This window comes from Mycteria americana, chromosome 9 (genome assembly GCF_035582795.1).
Source record: "Mycteria americana isolate JAX WOST 10 ecotype Jacksonville Zoo and Gardens chromosome 9, USCA_MyAme_1.0, whole genome shotgun sequence".
Taxonomy (NCBI): domain Eukaryota; kingdom Metazoa; phylum Chordata; class Aves; order Ciconiiformes; family Ciconiidae; genus Mycteria; species Mycteria americana.
The window spans coordinates 25,071,202-25,085,912 of NC_134373.1; the positions used below are offsets into that span (position 1 = coordinate 25,071,202).

A 14,711-nucleotide genomic window follows, 5' to 3' on the forward strand; every position below is an offset into this window, starting at 1 on the left:
CCTTGCACCCACCAGCCTGGCAGCCTTTCCTGTGCAATAGCACCATCACCACTCAAGTGACTTCAGAGACCTGAACTGACAGCAAACCAACCCTCATGAAAAGGGTTGGGTACACAGAACTACACTTAAAATCTCCTAGATCCTTATCCTGAGACAGCTGTAGATATCAAAATAAAGTAAAAATTAAATATAATTACTGTTTAGTGCAGTGTGTATTTAGCACAGGCATTGCCCTTGTCCCTCTATAGATGGGAAATGTGACCACGGTGACAGAACTGCATTTTAATTACCAAGGGAAAAAACCCACCCCAAACCCCACAACAGATAACACTGCTAAAGCAAAACACTTGGGCCCTGATCCTGCAAAGACTTATGTGCACACGTATATGCTAAACTTTACATTGTCACAGGACAATTATTTGTGGTTTTTCTCCAGTTACAATGTATTTGAAAAATAAGCATATACTGCCAATGGACTACTGTGGGGTTTGGCCTTTTAGGTTACATCTGTCGAAATGGCATCCAGGGAAATATATTCCTGAAGCAATCTGACCTCCACATGTTGTTACAGTAATTTTTAAAGGCCCATTTTTCATTTCTGTTGTTACACTTCACATTAGTTTAGTTTACGTCTACTTATACAAATGAATCAGTTTGCGATTAAAAAAACCATTTTTTTAAATAATTTTCATTCATATCAATGATCAGAGAGAAGTTGTAAGTGAACAATATATAGAAACACAACAACTGGAACACTGAAATGTTTAAAAATACAATATGGAATGTTAACATCAGAGGGGTTTTATTGTATTTAACACAAAGGAAAAAAAGAGCTACACTAGATAAGACTGCAAAGAATGTGAAAAAGATTTGGGCATTACAAAATTTCAGACACATGTAAGAAGGACTGAAAATATCTGATTAATTTCCTTCCATTCAACTTCTGAACATTTCTTTTATATTAAAGGAACACAGTTGGCCTAAATATTGCCCCTAAAAAGGGACAAATTCTTGTATAACACACGCCAAGCAAACTGGTTTTGATTCAATTATGAAGCCAATTAAAGCATCAAAATCAACCTTGACAATAAGCAGAAATGAAGCTTCAATTATTCTTATAATCTAATCAGAGAGAAATAAAAATGTAAGTACAGTAAGGTATCAGTTTATGTTTTTATAATTATTTTAACACAGGAGAAACAAATATGTATACCAAATTAATACTTGGCCCTATTCATTCCATCAAACAGCACCTGCTTTGGATAGTATCTAAACCACAAGAGGAAACAATCCGATGATACAATCAGTGTTGAACCACTGAAGCCAATGAAATGACATAATTGTACACCAGTTGGGGATTTAATCCACGCTATTCTGACCCCAAGTCTGCAACAAATACCAGTCCTCAATGAATATCTGAAATAACTGCTCGATAATGCACCTAAGAATAAAATTGTAGAAAGTGTGGAAATCATTTAGCACCGCAAGCACTGGAGATTTTTCAGTGAGATTTGCATCATTTCTAAACAGGGGCTACAAAACCACGCGGAGACTTTTGAAAAATGCCCCTACCCCTCATCACTTATGCACGGTGGTTTCCATAGGAAACTCAGGAACTGTCAATAGAACGCAAAACCTTTTACCTCCTATTCAATACCCTGCATCTAATTCAAGTGAAATGCTCCCTTCTCCTAATGCAAGAGTAAACTGAGCTACCAGAAGAGAGCTTACACCAAGTAATACCTATGCACAAAACCATCGTGCTTTAGAAGTATAGCGGTAAGGCGGTGGCAATGTGGGGAGGGGGGAAATGCTTTAAGGGTTTGCTGAAAAGGGATGTAGCGTGGGGAGCAGTTATTTCTCTGTGTTACTGCACCACAGACCTAATTTAGTAAAATGTAGGCACCGATCACAGAGCAACAGGCAAGACGGGAGGTGCTGCTGCCAGGCCCAATCGAGTGGGATTCCCAGACGATACGGGGTGAGCCCCGACTTTCCCCAGGGCCAGAGAGCCATCTTTCCTCAGCGTCTCCAGCAGGAGGTCTATGGAAGACGGACATGTTACACTCTAGTTGTAGTCGACTCCTGATAAATAACGCCTCCCCGTCAGCAAACATTTGCACAAAGGAAAATAAGCTGCAACCAGGGTGTTGATCAATCACCAAAAGCATTTGTTAGCTTACATTTACGATTTCAGTTTAATTCTCGGTGGGTGGGTGTCTCCGTCTAAACTAGGGCACCTGTCAGCAACCTAAAATTTCTCTCAACTCAAAATATTGGTGTTGCTCTCTCACCCTTCAGTCCCAGACCAGTATTATCTGCTTCTTGGATAAACAAAAGCAGTCAATGTGTAAGTAAATATAATTCAAGGAAAGAGCCTACTTACAAAAAGGAATTCCATAGCACAGCCCATAGAAATTAAGATGTGACTTTCACAAAGTCTAAATTATGTGTCAGTGCCGTCACTAAAAAAAAGAAAAAAAATACCCAAACAAGCCAAAAAATATATTACAAATGATTGAAGTGGGAGCTTGTACGATGTGCTTTGGTAACTCATCAATGCAGTGTTTCTACTATATTAAAAAAATCAAATTATTAAGTGTATTCTAAATCAGTCAGTCACTTCAAGGTACACGACTATCACAATTATTGAAAAAGGCCTTGATCCTGAAAACATTTATGTCTGTGAATTTTTAGACAAGTGAATAGTCTTTGTAGGACTGACCTCTTGCTTTACGTTGTTCACACATATGAACTTGCATGCACGATCAGAGACTAAGGCAGGAATACACATTTACAAGCTATCAACATTTTACCTAAAATGTCTCTTAAACCAGATTCAAAGTCATTACCAGCTGTTTCTTATTTAAAGCTTAAGAAATAAATGCTTCTTCATATCAATGTAATAGTATAGATAGTTTTACAGAGAAGTAACGTACCTGAAGTTTTCATCCATTCTGCCTTCAGTTTAAAAAAAAAAAAAAAATTAAAATTGACCTAAAAAGTCAACTTAAGACCAACAAGATCATTCATACTCGTATCAGCTCCTTAGTGTTAGAAACACTGCAACTATGAGAAATTGCAGTGATAGCATGAATAAAACATCAGAAATTTTATTGTGTAATATATTTTATAAGGCCAAAAGTTACATCTAATCAGCAATGGCAGCCTTGGATCTTTATGAATTAATGATTATTCTACATCTGTAAGAAGGAAAATATTACATATGCTCAAAATTAAGGAGAGTTTTATATATATATTTCAACGAATTTTTTTTTTTCAGATATACATATTTGAACAAACGGACAGCTTTCAAGTGATCACGCTCTGAAATAAGCAGTGCTTTTGTTTGTGCATTCCCAGATTAATATGCATTCTGATAAATGCATGAAGTGTTACCACTAAGCTGTGCGGCTCTCTAGACCTACCACAAATATATTACATCTATTTAGCTGGAAAGAATGGGGTACTGAACGCAAACAGTCTGCTGCCTTCCGTCTACTTATCACTCCGCTATTTCAATTTTTTTTCTTTGACTTTGCCCCCGTATCTTAGCAAGTGACACATTCCCCACTGGAGACCACATTCATGACAAGTTTTAATATTTAAAATAAAAACTTGTGTCCATTCTGCACAGAAATGGTACCTGGAAAGCATACTTCATGCAAAATCCTTTTTTCTGCTTTTCCCAATACACACACATTCTTTTTTTGTATCACAGCTATTTTAAAATTGTCCTATGTAATTTAAATAAGATTTCCAAAACCAGTAACCTTTTACAGGGATAAATCAGAGCTTTTCCAGTTGACAAAGTAATTTGCAAGGGACATACAAAGCACCTGAAAACACAGACTGCGAAGACAACCATTTTAACTATAGCAACAGCACTCACTGCATAATGTTATAAGGAAAATTATGCAATTAGGTCTCTTATCAGACTTATGAAAATTCAGATTTATGCCAGTTGGGGGGGGGGGGGGGGGGAATCATTGTTCACCACATCTCCCTTGAGCACTACCTAGGGGAGGGGAGTGATGACCAGACAGCGAAAATTAAGAAGAACGTGTCCCACCTTACGCCTATTCTGCCAATCTGTCGCGGTTGTTCTTCTAGCTCCATAGGTTTACATGATTTTTTTTTTTCTAATTTTTTTTTTTTTGCAGACAAGTAATACAAGACAGATTCTTGCCTTCTTAGGATCTTGCAATCTAGTTTAGACATAGCACGTCAAGTGGTGATGAAAGAAGGTTAGGGTGGGTTTGAAAAGATGAGGATTCCAACAGTAAACGATGCAGAGACATCAGTTTGGTAATGTACACATGTTTTGCATGATTCATTGGACCAAAATGGCCAAAGGAACTTAAAAAGCTGTCAAAGGCATCTTTACCTCTGACCTACCTAGTCATCCATCTGCTTCCTCATACTGTCAATCAAAACCCTCCCATCCTTATCACTATTCTATTACACACATTTTCCACAACCATTTCTCCTCCAGCTCTTGAAAAATATCTTAGCAAACATTTCAATCAGTCATTAAAAACCTTGTTAAAATATGCAATGTGTCATCAAATATGCATAGCGTACTCGTGCAAAATCTGCAGAGCGTAAATCACTGTATTACATTTGATACAGTATTAATGTGAAACATCGTAGAAAGTATTACCAATAAGAACTTTGAATTACTTTCTACGGATCATCTCCTTCGGAGCTTGATTTTTTGTTATATCAAATAAAGCAAAGAAAGGGCAATTGAATAGATTATTTTGCACAATGATTAAATTAAAAGCCCGTTCAGCATGCCTAGAATAACAGTACAAATTATACTGCATGTAAAATTCATGCTGGTCTAACAAATTCATACACGGGGTTTTGCTTCGCCTAAACTGAGCGCGCCGCAAGTATATTATCGTTAACATACACCGGGTCAAAACCTGCATGTTCGATCCTGGGTGAAAGCAAACATTTTAATGTGTCAGTAAACATGTGGTTAGCAGATACACAGGTGCACCTCTAATAATAATAATAATAATCTAAAAAACTATAATAGTAATAAAGTGACCTACCGACAGGAAATAGCCTTTTTTACTTCTGCAGCCCTCATCTCTTCCAATCTCTCGCAGAAATAGTTATGGAATTATCCTGTCGAAATAGTTATGGAATAACATTAACCACTCACGCACAGGAAAGGATTTTGTTCAGACCTGTCACACGTTACGTATCGATTCCAGACCCGCTGGGTAACCCCCACTAAACAAAACCTCGCAAAATCTTTTTCGACAGCCGGTCTGCCCGAGGTGACCGCCCGGCGGGTGTGCCGGCAGGAACCCCAGCACCCCGCCGCTGCAGCGGGGAGGCGGGCGGCAGCGGGCTCCCTCGGCGCTGCCTGCCGGGCTCCCCGCCCGGGAACGCCGCTGCGTCTCGGTCCGGGGGCTTTGCCCTCTCGGGGGCGACGCAGCGGGACAGGCAGCGGCAGGAGGGGCGGGAAGGGCGGCTTTGGCTGGCCGAAAGCGCTTGATTTTTTAGAGCCTTGCTCCCCCGGGCCCGGGAAGCCCCGGGGAGGGCGCCGGGACAGCCCCTCGCCGCGCCGCTGAGGGGGCAGCCGCGGCCCCGCGGGATTCGGAGAGGTGCGGGCGATGCGCGGGGGGACGCGGGCGGCGCCGCGGCCTCCGCCGCTCGGTGCGAGGCGGTCGGCGACGGGCGCGCACCCCCCGCCGCCCCGGCTGCCCGCGCTTCCCGAGGGGCCCTCTCCCGCCTGACGGCCCGGGCCACCCGCGCCTCCCGGGGGCAGTGCCCCCACGGCCCCGCGCCGGGCGGGGGGTCCCGCCGCACAAGGGCCGAGGACGCCCCGCGGCCGCGCAGCCCCCACCGCCGCCCCGGGGGCAGCACCGTGAGCCCGACGGCAGCCGCGGGGCGGGCGCCGCTTCCTGCTGCCCTCCGAGGCCGCCACCACAGGCCCGCGGCCCGCGCTCCCTTCCGCGCAGGCGTTGGGGCGCAGGGGCCCTGCTCAGGTAGAGCCCCGCACCTTGCGGGGGGAGAGGGGAGGGCTAATGCAGTTGGGCTGCTCGGGGCCCCCCGTCAGTACCGCGACAGGACAAAATCCCCGTGGCGGCTCCGCACCCGCGCTCACCCCGCCGAGGAACCAAGACTAAAACTGGCCTTTTAGCCCAAGCACCTGCGCACCCCGCCCCACGCAGGTGCCGGGGGACGGCGCCTCTCCTGCAGCCGACAGATGGGTATTTTTAAAGGGGGGCAGCACCACGGGAAGGTCGGCAGCGGGAGAGGTGCTGCTGCGGGAGCGGGGGCTCCTCTGCCGCTTCTCCGCGCAGCCGGGAAGGCTGCTCCTCCGAAGGGGCACCCGCCCCGGGGGGCCCGGCCGGGCGCCTTGCTGAAAACCGCGGGGGCTTCGCGGGCGCAGCCCCCGGCCCAGGGATGCGAGGCGAGGCCAGGCTGCGGGCGGGCGGGCAGCGCTGCGCCCCTCGCCTCTGCTCCGCCAGCAAAGGCGGCCCCCCCCGCCGCCAGGCACCTCTCCCGCCTGCGAAGCTCTGTCAGGGCTTTAAAGCGTCAAAGAGAGGGATAATTATAACCCTCTCAAACCCGAGGGGGTTTCAGCGCCCTCGTTCTCCGACTGCAAACCTCCACGCTTGGCCACCCGGCGTACGCGCTCCCCCCTACGCTCACCCCCAAAAGACAATCGCTGGGCAGGGAGGGGAGCGGCGGGACTGCCGCCCCGAGAGCATGGCCCGGCAGCGGGCAGCGAGAGGGGCCAGCTCCCGCCGGCCTCTGCCCCTGGGCCTGGCCTCGTTCGTACCTGCAAAACGGCGAAGTGCTTTCCGACACGACGTGAACGTTTTGCCAGGTTTATTGTACTTGTTATACACAGACGATACAAACGGGCAAAAACCGAAACATTTCTCAATGGAGCATGTACTGGTATAAATTATTCAGTTCCACAGACGTAACAGAACAAATATAAAAATCACAACATTCGATTTACAGAAGAGTCAAAAATATACACACGTTTATGACCCTGAATTTCTATTAGGAAATTTCCCCGTCGAGTGTAATCTAGACTGAATATTTAGCCTGATGCATATTTCAGTTTGTTTTTTTCCATATAAAAATGCGTTAATTGTATAGATTTGCTACGCAAAATTCGAAGACTTACTATTCTGCTTCGCCGGGGGGGGACACCTGGAGGGATATTAGTTCTCTTTCATTAGTATAATAAGAGGTTCACAGGAAAGATCGCTCTTACTTTCGATGTGCATTTTATTCCCCAGGAAGTCAGATCTCGGTTAGCTACTTTATGAAAAAGTCAATTCCAAAACTAAATGCAGTAAAATATACAACTCACAATTCATCTTCACTGGACTACACTATGGTTACCAACAATTCAGTCGTCTATATCTTTTTTTTTTTTAGATTATTCATTACAAAGATTTACAGCAATATAAAGAAAGAGGGGAAAACTGCAAAGAAATTTGAAAAGAGTTTGTCAGCATATTTGGCACCTGCAGGGACCAGTAATGGATTTGGCACTTGGGGGCGGGGGGGGGGGGGGGGGGGGAGGAATACCACAAAAATAATAATATTGCTGATGTCGAGCTACTCCTTTTAAAGAAAAATACAGAGGCAGATAATTTTGCCTTTGGAAGGCGTCATGCTACTTTAATCGACTTTCCTACGAGACGTATTTCTGTTCTTTTGAAGGGAAAGCTCAGCTATTCCTTAGCTGTGTTAGCCCAGGGCACAGCGTAATTATTTCATGCGAGGAATTGCAGAGAAAGTGAGAAACCCATTACTCGCTGCTACAGCTATGGACCACTCGGTATTTCCAGAGGCATTTAGACAGAGTGTTTACCTGGGGAGGGGCAAGGGGAAGAGGGAGCAAAAGGGGAGCGTAAAGAAATTTAAACAGGATCTAAGTGTTGTGACTTAACAATGAAAACAAAAAAAAAATCCAAACAAAGAAGAAAGAAACAAAACCAAAGAGAAGTAATCGGTTACAATAAATTAAATACTATGTACAGGCATTTCACAGGCTCTTTTTCCCCACTATTACTGTTATCCCCTAGTATCCATCCGTGGTAAAAGGAAGGAAGCGCTGTACGGTTTGAGAGAGTCTAAGCATCCTACTGATCAGTGGGTTTCGGAGCGGCGGTGCCCCCCGCGCCCCCGGGGCTCCGCCGGGCCGGGCCGGGCCGGGCCGGGCGGGGAGCGGGGCGGGGGGGCGGCGGCAGCGGCGGCTCTGCCTGCCTGCCTGCCTGCCTCCCTGCCTGCTGGGCCGGGGCCGGGGGTACGGATGGGGCAGCTAGGGGCGGGGGTCAGTGCGCGAACGCGGAGGAGTTATTGTGCAAAAGGACGGCGGGGCCGGGCGGGCCGCGCCTAGCTGTGCGAGTAGAAGCCGTAGTAGCCGATGTCCTTGGCGCAGGTCTTTTCGCAGTCCCGCTGGGTGAGCACCTCGCTCTTGAGGGGCGAGGAGCTCTCGGACACCGGGGTGTCCGAGGGCGAGATCCGCCTCCTTTTGGCCTGCTCGTAAATCCCAGAATCGGTGGAGTCGATGGACTTAATGGACGACGGCGTCTCGATCCAGCTGGAGTCGGACAAATCTTTGGGCTTGGAGTCCTCGGCGCCCGGCAAGGGGGACCGCTCGGGGGCCAGGCTCTCCGCCTCCTCCCCCAGGTAGGGGTTGCCGGCGGCCATGCGCGCCGCCGCCGCGCTGTTGGGCCAGCAGGAGAGCACGGAGCCCGACTTGCTGCAGTACTGCGGGGGGCTGCGGGCCCCCCAGCCCGAGGGGTCGGCGTAGTAGCCCAGCGGCCGCCCGGCGCAGCCGGCCGCCTGCAGCGGCAGCGCCTTGACGCCGGCGGCCGCGTAGGAAAGCAGCGTGGCCGCGTTGCCGGCGAAGTCGGTGGCCGTGTCGTAGGCGGAGGCGGCGAAGTCGAGGCGGTTGTTGGCGGGGGCGACGAACCAGCGCTGCGGCGAGGGGGCCCCCGGGTCCTCGGCTTGCTGTGGGGAGAGCAGCCCGTTGGTGTGGGGCACGCTGCGGTCGGCGCCGGGCCCCGGGCCGGCTCCTGCCCCGGGGTGGAAGCGGGACTTGGCGTAGTTACTCACGAACTGGTCCTGGAGGAAGGAGCCGGCCATGGCGTAGCGGGCCCCGGGCACGATCTGCGAGCGGGGCGAGTCGTTGGGGGAAGGCGTCAGCCGGTCCATGTCGCAGCCCGTGTAGATCCTGCCCAAGAGAAGGGGAGAGAGCTGGGTGTCCGCCGCAGCCCGGCGCCCTCCTCGGCGCGGCACCTGGCCGGCCGCAGCCCTCGGCGGAGGGACGGGACGGGACGGCGGCCGCCCCAGCGCGCTGCTGCCCTGCCCGGGGGCCTGCGCTCCCTCTCCGGGCTCGGCCTCCGGCGCCAGGAGCGCTGGGGGCCTCAGCGGGGGAGGGGGAGCATGGGGGGAGGCACGGAGAGCAAATCTTTCGGAGCCGGTTGGCCGCTCATTGACAGGACTGAGGTCTTTTGCTCCGGCCCGAGCCCGGCATCCCAACGGCTTGAAATCCCGCGCGGTGACACAGTGACCGGCCCCGCCATATGCGCAACAGGCAACCCGGTCATTTGCCGCGAACAGCATGAATGGCAGACTACAGAATTATATCGGCTGCTTAACACTTATTATTGGGAGTCACAGACGAACCATCAACATTTTACCGAGTTTAAATTAAGCTAATCTTTAAACACCTACTGTAGGAAATGTAAAACCAGACGCATCCAGCGTTCCCTGCGTGGCCTATATATAATTCTCCCATGCTGGGCTGCAATTTGCCATTATAAAAACTTTAATGGATGAATAACTACTATCTGTATTTAATTCAGGCTAAAACTGTGCTTTAATTAACCCTCCACGCCTCCTGGAATTTCTTATCCAAAATAAACTTGGCCCTTAAACAAATTCAACGTGCTAGACAACATTGAAGCTTCCCCCTCCCCCCGTCTCCTCTCAAGTGACGCCCTGTAAAGTTTTTTTCCTATTAACAAGGGAAAAGCACTTGCGGCTGGGGGCGAAGGCCACGCAGCCTTTCTGAAGGCCGCGCGTCTTCCTCGCAGAGCTCCCAGAGGAGCGGCCGGGCGCGGCCGCCGCCCTCTGTGCTCCAGGGACGGCCGGGCCCCTCCGACGGCGGCTCGGCTCCCCCGCCGCGACCCCCGCCCCTGGGGGAGAGCGGCCGCAGCACACACCGCTCCCCGAGGAGAGCCGGTGCTCGGCCCCGGGCCCCTCTCCCACTAGTGCAGGCCTCGGCGGCGTTTCCACCGTGGGACTGAAATCCCGCTGCTGAACCGCTGTCAGAGCTGAGGGAGGCTTGAGCAGGCGCTGAAGATAGGCGCGGGCTTAAGCGCTCCAAGGGAGGCCGCTCCCCGCCGCAGTTCGGAAGGAAAAGGAGGCTTCCCCTCTCAAAGCCGGAGCAGCCCCGTCCTGCAGACACGGAGCTTGCCGCCGGGCAGGTGAGCTCCAAAGCCGCCCGCCCCCCCGGGGCGTGCGGGCCGCCCCATGTCCGCCACCTCCCGCTGGGCCGGGGGATGCCGGGCGGGCCGCACACCGGGCTGGGGCAAGCCGCAGCCGTCGGCGCCTGCCGGGCCGGGATGTCCCCGTTCGGGTGCCGAGGGCCGGGGAAGACGGCGGGGGGAGTCGGGGGCTGGTGCCCCGCCGGAGCCGCGCTCGGAGCGGCAGCAGCCGCAGCTCCCGCGGGGGGCACGGCCGGCCGGGTCAGACGGCTGTGCCTGGGAACAGGCGGACCCGAGGCGGACGGGCAGAGGCAGCACGGGGACAAACTGCGATGAAAACTTGGGAGGCTTTAGCTCCACCCAGAAAGAAGAGGACAAAAAAGGAATCCAAATCCGGAGAATGAAACGAGACGAATAAATTTTCCCCCGGACAGCGGCTCTGCGGAGCCCGGGATTATTCAGACCCGGCGGCTTGCTCGGGTGCTTCTTTCGGAGCCCTTGCGCGCAGGCGAAACGGGGACTTGGAAAGGGGCGCAAAGATACGTGCCCGGAAAAAACAACGACAAAACGGCCGCAGGTGCCAAAGCGAGATGCGGGCTCCGGTGCGGGCAGCGCGGCCCCGGGCGCGGAGGTGGCCGCGGGCCGCGCAGGGCTGCGCGGGGCCCAGCCGCAGGGACAGCCCCTCCGCGCCCGCGGCCCCGCCGGGGGAGCTTGCGGGTGCCTCCCTCCCGGAGGGCTCTGGAAGAGCCCGACACGACACGTTTCGGCGTGAAATGAAGCCCGCCCGCCTCCTAGAGCTTCCCCCTTGGAGGGGTGTGCGCAGCCAGCAGAAGGGTAGTAAAAATCCGGTTACTTACGTGTCGTAATTGTCTCGGAAGCCTTTTGCGAAAGGGTTGTGGTCTATTTTCAGCTGTGTGATCTAGGGAAAGAAAGGATCAGAGTGCACGTTGTGAAAGCCTGAAAAATATACCCTGCTACAGCCAACACATTCTTAAAAGGATCAAGCTTTTCTCTAGTCGATCAAATTGCCTTTAAAACATGAAAAATAAAGCTTCGGCATGCTTATAGATATCAGGGTCTAATTTTAAGGTTTACTTTATTGTAAAAAGTGCGATAAAATTTAATATTTAACCCCGTGTTTTGAGACGTGTCAGTATTCCTACCGCATGGGTATGAATATATTTCAGGCCAGAAATTAGGCAAAACGTACCGCAGAACGGTAGCTAAGAGTTTACATTCGCATCGAGCAAAATAATTAAAGCAAGAATGCGGGCTGAACATATGTCACTTGGAACAGGGGGCACCCGTCTGTAGCGAAGCCAGACCACTCCGAAACCTAGCCAGGCACTAACGAGATTTTAATTTGAGGAAGCGGCTCCATCACCCCCGGCGCAATCAATGAGGTTGTTAATTGATCTTTGCAGGCTTAAGGCTTAAACTAACAGCTTAACGGCGAACTGAGCTGTTCCCGACTGGAAGACAAGCGCCCAGCGCCAGGCGGAGCGGCACCGGGATTTCTGCCCGGGCGGGCGGGGAGGGCAGCGCTCGGGGCTCGCCAGCCTCGGCCAGGGCAGAATGGCACAAGGGGGGAGAAGGGGAGCCCCATCTCCCGGCGCCGGGGACCCGCGGGAGGGAGCGCAGCGGCCGGGCCGGGCCGGCCTCGGCAGGGTGCCCTGCGGGGAGCGCGGGCGACCGCGAGCGGGATGAAGCGGGGAGCTCTTTACATCGGTGTTCTGGTAGGCGGTGACTGCGATGAACTGGGTCTCGGGGAAGGTGAAGGTCTGCACTCTGCCCGGCTGGTTGGTATCCTCCGTCCCGTCTTCGTTCACCTCCACCACATGCAGGCGGGGCTGGTACTTGTGGAGGGACTGCAAAACCACCATCTGTCGGGCAGAGGAGAAGGAGGGAGGGGGCCGCGGGGAGAGGCGCAAGTGAGAGCGAGAAGGACGGGGAGAGCGATGCCCGCGGGCGGCGGGACCCCGCCGCCGCCTCCCCGGGACCCTGCCGCCGCCTCCCCCGGCCACCCCGGGCAGCGGTGTCAGCCTGGACAGCGCGCTCGGGATCGACGAGGCCCGTGGCGAAATAAACGGGAGGGCTTCCCCACCACCACCACCCTTTTATTTTCACCTAACGACACGATCTAAAAAAAATATACGCCCTTTCGGAAAGGGCAGGATTTTGCTTGAAGCAATCAAAATGAGCCCGGCAGAGCGTCTGCGTTTCCCCCACTGACCTGCCCGTTGTTGTTCGATGCTCCTTTATTGTTTGTGAGTTTTAGTTTCCCAAAGGAGATTTCCTGGCGCATCCAGTGGGCTCCCGTGTTGGGGGAGTCGGGGTGCATGTACACCCGGTTTCCTAAGCAAAACAACAAAAAACACAACCACATCACAGCTCTCGCGTATACCCCGGCTCTGCCACTGCAGCAGCACACGAGGTCGAAGGACCCTGTTGAAGTTAGCAGTATTTTACTGCCGAAACTCCCTTAATTTTAACCGAGAAGGATTGAAACAGCGTTTTCCGAGCACCTTTTACTTTCTCCTCCACCCTTCTTTTTTTTAAAAAAAGCATCATTGGCCCATTCGCGTTTAAGAAGTCGCCAGAGCCAGTCCACAAAGGCTTTAATTAATCATTCTCACCTACATATGTGTCGGGAGAAGTGTTAATTGGAGGAACTTGCCTTGTACATTGGTGTCCGCCTTGCCGCAAGGAACCCATTTGCCGCCCTGAAATCTCCAGTGGTTGGGATCCGCCAAAATTACATCCACAAAAATATTGTAGTGAGCCGTGGGGTCGAGACCAGAAATATTAAAACTTAGGAAAGGAAACATGCGCCTATAAAAAAGGAAAGGGAAAAAAAAAAAGCAAAGAAGGAAAGCAAGCCACCGGCAGCGACAGGCACACGCGGAGGAGCCAGCCCCTGGTGCTTTATCCTCACGGCTCCCGGTAGCGGCCGGGAAATAAAAAATCGAAAGAAACTCCGTCCCCGAAACGTCGAGCTTTCCGCGGGGACAGGATGAGGACAGCGGGCGCGGGGACCCGCGGGGAGGCAGGGAGGGCTGCCCCGCCGGGCACGGGCACCGGCACCGGGCAGGCAGGCAGGCGCAGGCGGGTACCGGCGCTGCCGGCGCAGGGGCCCCGGCGGCGGGCGGGCGGCTCCCCCGGAGCGGCGGAGGCTCCGGGCGGCTCCCCCGGCGGCTCAGTCCCGACACCCGGCAAGGGTCCGCGCGGCGGCTTACCTGCCCTGCTTCGTGATGATCATCTCCGTCTGGTGCCGGTGAAATTTCAGCCAGAGTGGCCTGTTGCACAGGTAGACCTGAGCCTTGCCGGGAACTAGCCCCGGCTGGGTGGAGGAGAACTGGTAGAAAGGTGCCCCTTGGTAGGAATGGCCATACTGCTGGGGGTAAGGGTAGCCCGCCGTGGGGTAGCCTTGTGGAGAAGAGTTGGACAGGAGGCTGTTATAAGCTCCGTTGGTGATCACAGGATGGTGAGCCATGTAGCGGCTGGGGCTGGCGATGGAGAAGGCTGGGTGAGCAGGTCCATGCTGGCTGGGGTAAGGGAACATGGTACTAGGAGCAGAGGCAGCAGACTGGGGCTGGCTGGACTGAGAGAGCAGATAGCGATCTGCAGCAGATCCATCGAAACTGTGACGAAGCTCAGAGACCCCGTCCAAGACGGGAGAGAGTTTATTTCTCTGGACGTCCCCTGGTGTGTCCTTGGAGTCAGGAAAATTGTCTGTATCTGACTGATTCGTCATCCCCCTGGTAATTTTTTTCAAAGGTGAACTTCTCTCCAGGTTGTCAGTGGTCGAGATAATGGGATGATCATGCAAGGCAAGCTCAGATCCGCCTGCATGTGGGTAACTGCTGCTCACATTGAGAAATTTCTTGGAGAGCATGATAGAGGGAGAAAGACAATGCTCCAGCTGCATAGCTCTAGCACCACAGAAATAACCCTTCAGTCCCTGGATCTGAAAGGGCTCCTTAGTATCAGAAGCTAGACATCCTGGGACCCTCACTAGACAGAAAGCACTTCATCCACCAAATGCTTCCCAAACGTTTGATTTACTTTTTTTTTTTTTTTTTTTTTTCCTTCCCTGGGAGAAGAGATTGGCCAATTGACACTATGCAGCAATCAGGAAATACTCACTTTTGATCTTGCTGCTTGTGGAGAGGATGAAACGGCTTCTGCCATTGGTTAACCGCTGACAGTAATTTAATTAGATAG

The 14,711-nt window shown here is 52.2% G+C and overlaps 1 protein-coding gene across 1 annotated transcript; it reads right to left on the reverse strand.

Annotated features, from left to right (window-relative positions):
* Nucleotides 1-8,385: 8,385 nt before the first annotated feature.
* On the reverse strand, nucleotides 8,386-14,415 carry TBR1 (T-box brain transcription factor 1). Its single transcript, XM_075512042.1, has 6 exons — nucleotides 13,724-14,415; nucleotides 13,165-13,319; nucleotides 12,721-12,842; nucleotides 12,212-12,370; nucleotides 11,345-11,406; nucleotides 8,386-9,229 (listed from the first exon to the last, which is right to left on the reverse strand). Exons 1-6 carry the CDS (start codon nucleotides 14,413-14,415, stop codon nucleotides 8,386-8,388), a joined length of 2,034 nt encoding a protein of 677 aa, XP_075368157.1.
* Nucleotides 14,416-14,711: the final 296 nt, after the last annotated feature.

What these genes read in the sequence shown, in the direction of transcription:
- TBR1 (XM_075512042.1), bottom strand. Translation starts at nt 14,415, where the DNA reads ATGCAGCTGGAGCATTGTCTTTCTCCCTCTATCATGCTCTCCAAGAAA. An exon ending in CATCGAACAACAACGGGCAG is followed by an intron (nt 12,371 to 12,720) that starts GTCAGTGGGGGA and finishes TCTGCCCGACAG; the next exon opens with ATGGTGGTTTTGCAGTCCCT. An exon ending in TTCCGAGACAATTACGACAC is followed by an intron (nt 9,230 to 11,344) that starts GTAAGTAACCGG and finishes TCTCTTGGGCAG; the next exon opens with GATCTACACGGGCTGCGACA.